Source organism: Galeopterus variegatus, unplaced genomic scaffold (genome assembly GCF_000696425.1).
Source record: "Galeopterus variegatus unplaced genomic scaffold, G_variegatus-3.0.2 Scaffold571, whole genome shotgun sequence".
Lineage (NCBI taxonomy): Eukaryota > Metazoa > Chordata > Mammalia > Dermoptera > Cynocephalidae > Galeopterus > Galeopterus variegatus.
Window position 1 is genome coordinate 52,648 of NW_007726682.1, and position 8,158 is coordinate 60,805.

Here is an 8,158-nt window from a genome sequence, read left to right on the forward strand (position 1 = left end):
AACTGACCGAAGAACAGATTGCTGGTAAGTTGGCGATTCTGAGGAGTCCCCAGAAGGCCAGAACTAGGCACTGACTCAGTTTTAGTGATTCCTGTCCCCTCCCCCCACAAATGGAGCAGTTTTGCAAGAATTTATTTAAATGAAAACAATAAGCAGAAACTTTTATGTCAGGTGTTAATAACTCCTTGCAAGTATTTTGGAGATAATTTGGAAGGAAGTGGAACTAAGAGGGCCCACTTGTTAACACTCTGGATTATTTGACTGCTTCATAGTGTGCAAAGCTTTGCATATAATGAGTTTGCACTGAGCCTGCTATTCAGAAATTTAGTTTACAAATTTTATGCCTCGGGTCTTTTAGTAATTCACCATGAAAGCTTGTGCTTTTTGTTCTAAAATAAATGGGAATGGGTGAAACTGAGTGTTAGCACTGTAATAATTGGGAAAGAAGTTAACATTAGTTTAGATTTTAGCTTTTTAATATTCTCTGAAAGACTTGTTTTGAGAAGGTTTATTTTTAGGAAACAAGGAATGCTTCTGAAATATTCTCAGTGTTGTGTAGAGAGAATATGCTGGTTACCTGGGAATGTGACCTTTCTATGTTGTTGGGAAACAAGGGGTTCTATGGTTGCAGAAATTTACCAGGAAGGGACTTTAAAGGAACAGGTGGACCAATCTTCTTGTGTCAGATTGGACTTAGGACTAATTTAAGTGTGTTCAAACTTCACCTTCTTTAAAAATGTGAGAATATTGTAGTTTATGGAACCAGTTACCAGGAGCAATGTTTGCTTTTTGGGCTGCTGTGTGAAGGCCAGTCCCACAGGACTGTTGTGGTCTTTATTTTAGTAGATAAAGACCAGGCAGTTTCTGATAACTTGCACAGCTTGGACGACTTGCTTTGGCAAGCCCTGGGGAAGTGTGTATTGTGTCTGGATTGGGTAAAGACATTCATTCTAAAGGGTAAACTTTTGTTTTCAGAATTCAAGGAAGCTTTCTCCCTATTTGATAAGGATGGTGATGGCACCATCACAACAAAGGAACTTGGAACTGTCATGAGGTCACTGGGTCAGAACCCAACAGAAGCTGAATTGCAGGATATGATCAACGAAGTGGACGCTGATGGTAAGGGCTTCAGAACCACGAATGAGCACCAGTGTTGTGTATTTCAAGTTCAGACATGTTACAAGATTATCTTTCAGGTCCCCAGAGCAAAGCAAATATGCAAAGATCCTTTCTGTGGTTGCCTTACTGCTCTTGACAATTATAATAGAAGATAATGGGCCTGACATTCACCCTGCTCATTGTCTAGAACATTTCCTGGATCAGATCGCTGTATTGTTCTTTTCTGCTTGCTGTGACCTGCAGCTCAAATCATCTATCAACTGGCTGGTGAATCTGCACTGAGTCCTGGGGGAAGTAAAAATAAATAGCCATAGAACCTGCTTTTTAAAAAGTTTATTGACACTAAGAGGAGAAACCCTCAAGTGCAGTGGTTGAAAAGCACTGTAGAGCTGAATACAGTGTGAGCTGTAAATGTGTTTGCTGTGAGGCTTGAACTTGGGCTGCCAGATGACTGCAGGGAGTCAGTCTACAGAACCTGACAGAAGGAGAAGTTGTGTATAGTGCAGAGCCAGAAGGAACCAGCAGTAACCCCCATAACAGTTGGTTACCCATTCCTCTAGACTCAACAACAGTGGGCAATAGATTTTTTATGCTCACTTCCATCAGTAAACAGTTTTTTAGGTACCCCCCCAATGTATTTTTGTGAATCATATATGCACTACATAACATTATAGAACGTGATACATTTTTAAAAGATGAGCTAAGAATAGACAATTTGGATTTAGACTTTACTTTCTAGATGACTAACGTGATAGTAGCCGTTTAAGAAAATATGATACCATAAGGTGATGTAGAATTACAACTTGTCTGGTCACAAACATTTAGAAGCAGAGCTTTTGGTTAAGCTCTTTGATAAAGTTTTCATCCCATTAGAGTTACTTCTAAAGATTGTTTTCATCTTTAATATTATGGAAAAAGAGGTTGTTCATAGTTCTCTCTAATTTGACTGCTAAGATGATCAGCTATCTGGGAACATGGGGTGGCTCCCTCTTGTTTTGTGTAAACCCTGGGAAACCTGGCTTGGGGACAGGAGAAGTGTATTAGGCCCACAGGTGGTATGGAGTGAAGGACAATAAATTGTGCCAGGCAACAGAATCCTGTATTTGCACTGAATAAATATTATGATGCCTAAGGACATCTTCTCTGCATGGTTGAGATAGCATTTCCAATTATTTACTTTACCTTGAACAGATATCAATAATGCTGTAAAATTTTGGAGGCCAAAAAGACTTGAAAGGATCTCTGAGTTATTATTTTGTCTTAATTATTTACTTATTTGGTGGTTGGCTGGTATGGGGATCTGAACCTTGGTGTTATAAAGCTGTGCCAACCAATTGAGCTAACCAGTCAGCCTCTTAATTTTGTTTTAAAGACACTGGTGAAATGAAAAACTTAACCTAATATTTTTCTTCTAATTTTATTTTATTTCTGTTTAATTCAAGTAACACTGTTACTTTGAAGGCTTGTCTTTGGAGGGGTATTCATCGGTCTCTTAGTTTTAGAGGAGTTTGGAGTACTGGCTGTAGAGTGGATTCTTTTGACACACTTTCCTAAATGTTAATGGTCTGAGCTGTGAAGATGCTTCTGAGCTTTTCCCTTAATGAGAAATAAAGATACTGAGTTGGGGAGAAAATAATAGGTGACTTATGTGACCGAGAAGTACCCTTGGAAGAGACTTTAAAACTCTATGGCCCTTGGCATAACAAAGTCAACTCCACCCCTCCCCCGCATAATGTTTTTCTCCCCTAATATATTTGCACTCTTAACTTGCAGCCCAGGGCCGGCCCGTGGCTCACTCGGGAGAGTGCGGTGCTGATAACACCAAGGCCCCGGGTTTGGATCCCATATAGGGATGGCCGGTTCGCTCAATGGCTGAGCGTGGTGCTGACAACACCAAGTCAAGGGTTAAGATTCCCTTACCGGTCATTTAAAAAAAAAATAAAATAAAATAAATAACTTGCAGCCCAATTGTAGGCCTTCTTAACATTACTAACGTCACTAGCCATGGCAGAGTTAGACCTGAGTGATTTCCCTAACTTGGGAAAGGCAGTCACCAGTGTTTCCTTCCGCTGAGAGTGGAAAGATTCAGCCTGCAGTGTTGTGTGCTCCTTTTCTCTTGAACTGTACAGCCCGTCAGTGGTCTTGAATCCAGATGTGCGGTTTCCTTTGCATGGTTAAATGCTATCCTGAGCATTGAGTAGTAGTATGAATCTTGTGAAATTAATTGCTCTACGAAGTATTTGAACATTTTAGGCCTACGAATGGTTGAATCTGATAAAATAGTTTGCCAATTGGTCTTAGCAAGTGCTTACCATCCTGTAAAGTGGTTCTGAAACTATTACTGCAGAACAGCATTAATGAAATGCTTGTTTTACGTGAGCTCTTTATTTTTTAATTTGAGGTAATGGCACCATTGACTTCCCAGAATTTTTGACTATGATGGCTAGAAAAATGAAAGATACGGATAGTGAAGAAGAAATTCGTGAGGCATTCCGAGTCTTTGACAAGGTAATCCTGCATCTACATAGCAGATGGTACTTAAGTATGGCTTTTTTTTACTATCACTTTTAAGAGTTGTAACTATCTATTAGAGGTAGAACATTTAACCTAACTGCCTGAGCCTCTTATCTTTTAAATATTCTGACTTACTGTAATAACCTTATCAGGTGAAGGTAGACATAATAATAGAAAATTTTGAGCCAAGTTTCTTGATTTTACTTTCAATTTCTGTTAGCTTTTGAAAATCCTTATGTTTTTTGCATCAGCAGACTGTTTTAAGTAGGTGGAGGTGGGTACTGGAGATTATAGAATTGTTGATGTGATAAGCACAGTTGGCAGTCATTTGAGAGGGATTAAGTCAGAAACTGCTTGCCCACACCAAGCAACTATCAGCCACTATCGGTAACAGTCACTGAATGTTCGCAGGATGGCAATGGTTACATCAGTGCGGCAGAACTACGTCACGTCATGACAAACTTAGGAGAAAAACTAACAGATGAAGAAGTAGATGAAATGATCAGAGAAGCAGATATTGATGGAGACGGACAAGTCAACTATGAAGGTAAAACAGTAAATTTCTTTAGCTTAGTTTTTAATCATCTTACCTTTAGGATCTGTAAACAAGTTAACTTGCTTCACTAGACATTCATGGATTTTATTTTATACAGAGTAGAGATGTTGTGTTTATTAAAGCTGCTGTTGAAGATAACCAAAAGTTATGATTATTTGTCTTTTCAGAATTCGTACAGATGATGACTGCAAAATGAAGACCTACTTTCAACTCCTTTTTTCCCCCCTCTAGAAGAATCAAATTGAATCTTTTACTTACCTCTTGAAAACAAAAAAAAAAAAAGTTCATTTATTCATTCTGTTTCTATATAGCAAAACTGAATGTCAAAAGTACCTTCTGTCCACACACACACACAAAATCTGCATGTATTGGTTGGTGGTCCTGTCCCCTAAAGATCAAGCTACATACACATCAGTTTTACAATATAAGTACTTGTACTACCTTATTGATAAGGAAGCACTTAGTGGGCTCCTTAAAGTTCCATTTGCTAACAATTAATACACTGTTTGGGCTGGCCAGTTTTTCATGCATGCAGCTTGACGATTGAGCACAGTCAGGCATTTGTATTAAAAATGAAAAATGAAAAAAACAAATTCAAAACCTATTCAAATGGGTTCTAGTTCAATTTGTTAGTATAAATTGTCATAGCTGGTTTACTGAAAACACATTTAAAATTGGTTTACCTCAGGATGATGTGCAGAAAAATGGGTGATGGATGAACTATTGAGATCTAGCCCCACCGGTAGGATGGTCCTCTTGTACCCCATGTGCTCTGACCCATGGTGACGATGACACACCCTGGTGGCATGCCTGCATATGTTTAGCATCTGCATTGTACTAGAGTGAAACAGGTGTCAGGCTGTCACCCTTCACACAAATTTTTAATAGGAAACTTTTACCAGGGGAGCATCTTTGGACTCTCTGTTTTTAAAACCTTCTGCACCATGACTTGGAGGCAGCAGAGTAGGCTGTGGCTGTGGACTTCAGCACAACCAACAACATTGCTGTTCAAGAAATTACCATTTACGTCCATTCCAAGTTGTAAATGCTAGTTTTTTTTTTTTCCAATAAAAAGACCATTAACTTAAAGTGGTGTTAAATGCTTTGTAAAGCTGAGATCTAAATGGGGACAAGGCACTTGGAGGGGAGACCAGTGTACATTTAAACGCCCACAGCCCAGCATTGGGTTTCTCTTCCTTCCAAGATCCCAGCACCAATCTCTGAGCCTAAGACCTTGCCTAAAAACAAGCAGATACCGATTGCTTCATCATATTTGTGGACATGTAGATTTAGTTGTATTTTCATTGGCGGGAGGGGGGAGGCGAATCATGGTAACGTTTAATGATCTATTCAGGCAGTAGAGCTCTTCATGAAGGAAAAAAACCACTTTCTCAAGCATGTATTTAGGGGTTCTTCTCAATTGTGCTGCTGATTACCTGTTTTATGTAACTACTCGAGACCATCTGTGCAAGAGACATGATTTAGTGTGTCTGTAATTCAATCCTCGCTGTGTGTGGTAGAAGCAGTAGTCACTTTTCTAAGCCAGTCTCATGCCTAAAAGACACTACCAGTCATCTTTGATTTGTGACTTAATTTATGATTATGCTTAACTACTTTAGCCTCCTTTTACTTTTTTTTTTTTTTTAAGTTGACTTTGCTTTTTTCCTCCAAGTGGAATTAATGCTAGCCTCTGGCTTGAAAGTAAAACTCCGGTCCAAAGTGAATTTTGTGTCTAATTATAAACCTGCAACCAAAACTCAAGACATGCTGGTACTGGTCTTTGTAGTGAGATTGATCCATTTAAAAAGCCCCTTAAAATAGCATATTGCATTTAGTGCAGAGCTCTTTTTTGAAATGAAGGCTGGATGTGCATTTTTCAGGGCCTTACCTTATTAGCAAGGAGATTTGGGTTTTGAGCATTGGTGTGGGTGGTTTTAATGTGCCAGGGAATGGTGGCAAGCTGCTAGCAAGGCAGCAAGAAGCTCTTGGCAGCCAAATGGGTACATTCAGGACTGATTTTATAGAGACCCTTGGCTTCTCCCTCTCCTACTCCCGTCTTTCTGGCATTTTGTAGCTTGTTAGATTTTCTGCCAGAGGGGTAGGTCTGAGCAGTGGAGAGGAGATTCCCCGCCCATGTGCTTCTGCTACTAGTCCTTGGACTTGGGTGGTTGGTAGAAGAGAGGTTGACGCCATGCACTAATGGTTGGCTTTCATAATTCCCTGAACCTGAAAGGAACACCTAAGAATACCTCGAGGTTTCTTCTGGTGAGATAAGGGGTACAGAGGGCTCTTGGGTTGAATAAATTAATGATCTGGAGGTTGCTTGTAGGAGGATTAAATAGCCTGGATGTTGTTGACCCAGTCTCAGGCCTGTCTTGGTAGTTTCAAAGGTAGCTGGGGGATGGGGAGGGGTTGGACGGTGATTTGACTTGTTTTTAAAAACAGCCTTTTATTGTAATCTTTTACTAAGTCTTTCTAGAAGCTGAGTGAACTTTATTTTAGGGGTTCCACAGCCTGTTCGAAAAGACTACTTTCGAAACAGGGTTCTTGTGCAGTCAGGATCCTGTATGGGAACCAGAAACCCTACCCCCCAGGGAATGCTGAGTTCCAGTTTGGAGCACAGGTGAGGCAGAATCCACTGTAGCCTTTTCCCTGGCATTTGGGGGGATGACCAGCCCAGGGGTTGGGTGTTAGCAGTCTGCCTAAGTCTGTGAGGAAATAGCTGGGTGCCATGGCGTACTCTTAGAGTTGATTAGCACCTTTCTGTAAACTCATCCCGTACTTCTTCCTACTCTATAAATATATACATATATTTATATATATAAAGTGACTAGTTTAACTGGCATCCTACTTTAGCCTGAGACTTGCCATAAGAAACTGCTGAGTATGTGGCAAACCCTTTCATGGTTTTGTCCTCCATCTGTTAGGGGTAGGTGTTGAGCAAGGCAGTGGGTCTTGTTATTTCAGATGGGCTTTTGATGCATTGTTACCAAGGAAGGCTTTTTCTGATTTTTTGACAAATTTTTTGCACACTTTTAATTGGTCTTGCAGCAACTTAAAACACATTGAAAATGAACTATTGTACATATTTTTATATTCTCTTTATAAATGCATGTCTGATTGTACTTGGAACAATGTTATAATGAATGGCTGGTTGTCCAGTAGGCCTGGTGCTGCTGTGTGACATCAGAGGAATAACATATTCTTAGCCCCTCAGCACACTGGGAACTTACTCCTGAACAAAGAATGTAAATTTGGTCAAGTCTACTCTTCGTTCATTCAGTTATTTTAAACATTTGAATTATTTATTGTATATCCTAAATATATTTATCCTTTTGGCAGTGACTAGATTTCCACGAATGTGTCTTAATCTATCCCTTAAGCTGGCAGTTACTATTTTCTTTTTTTAATCCCTTGAAGTTGTCCTGTAGGAGACAGAAATTCTTTGCTATCTGTATCCCTTGGAGTAAGAAGGTAGTGGCATGGGTGGAGTGTGTATTCTTTCTCCAAATCTTATAATGTTCATTAAACACTTCTGTAGCTAAGATGGTGGTAATTCTTTTGTTACCAGAATTGCCCTTTGCCATGGCTATTTGAAAAGGAGATGTACTTGAACGTTTCTGTAAATCTTGAGATAAACTGTTTGGAGATTTAACCACCTCTCTGATGGGGGACCAACTCTATGGAAATTGTAAATAAGTTTTATTTATAAACCTGGCACTGTATTCAATAAACATTTCTGCAGCCTTTCATCTCTAACTGTGAACTGTGTAGGTTCTTAGTTTGCATAGCTTTCTATCCTTGTTGCTTTCAGAACAAGATACACCTAACCTCTCACGTAATTCCACCTGAGCTCTGGCACAGCAGGTGAGAGTGAAGGGCCAGAAATACCACAGACACATCCTAGGACGGCCTCACTCTAGTTTTAAGTAAATAGTTTGGGTGTTCGTAGCTGACATTTTAGGCCAC

General features: G+C 39.7%; 1 protein-coding gene across 1 annotated transcript; it reads left to right on the plus strand.

Moving 5' to 3' along the window:
* Positions 1-2: 2 nt before the first annotated feature.
* CALM1 (calmodulin 1 (phosphorylase kinase, delta)) lies at positions 3-7,948 on the plus strand (the record flags this gene model as incomplete). Its single annotated transcript, XM_008570125.1, has 5 exons — positions 3-24; positions 976-1,119; positions 3,521-3,627; positions 4,045-4,180; positions 4,357-7,948. Coding segments are annotated over 5 exons (438 nt in total), but the record flags the coding sequence as incomplete, so codon positions are not given.
* Positions 7,949-8,158: the final 210 nt, after the last annotated feature.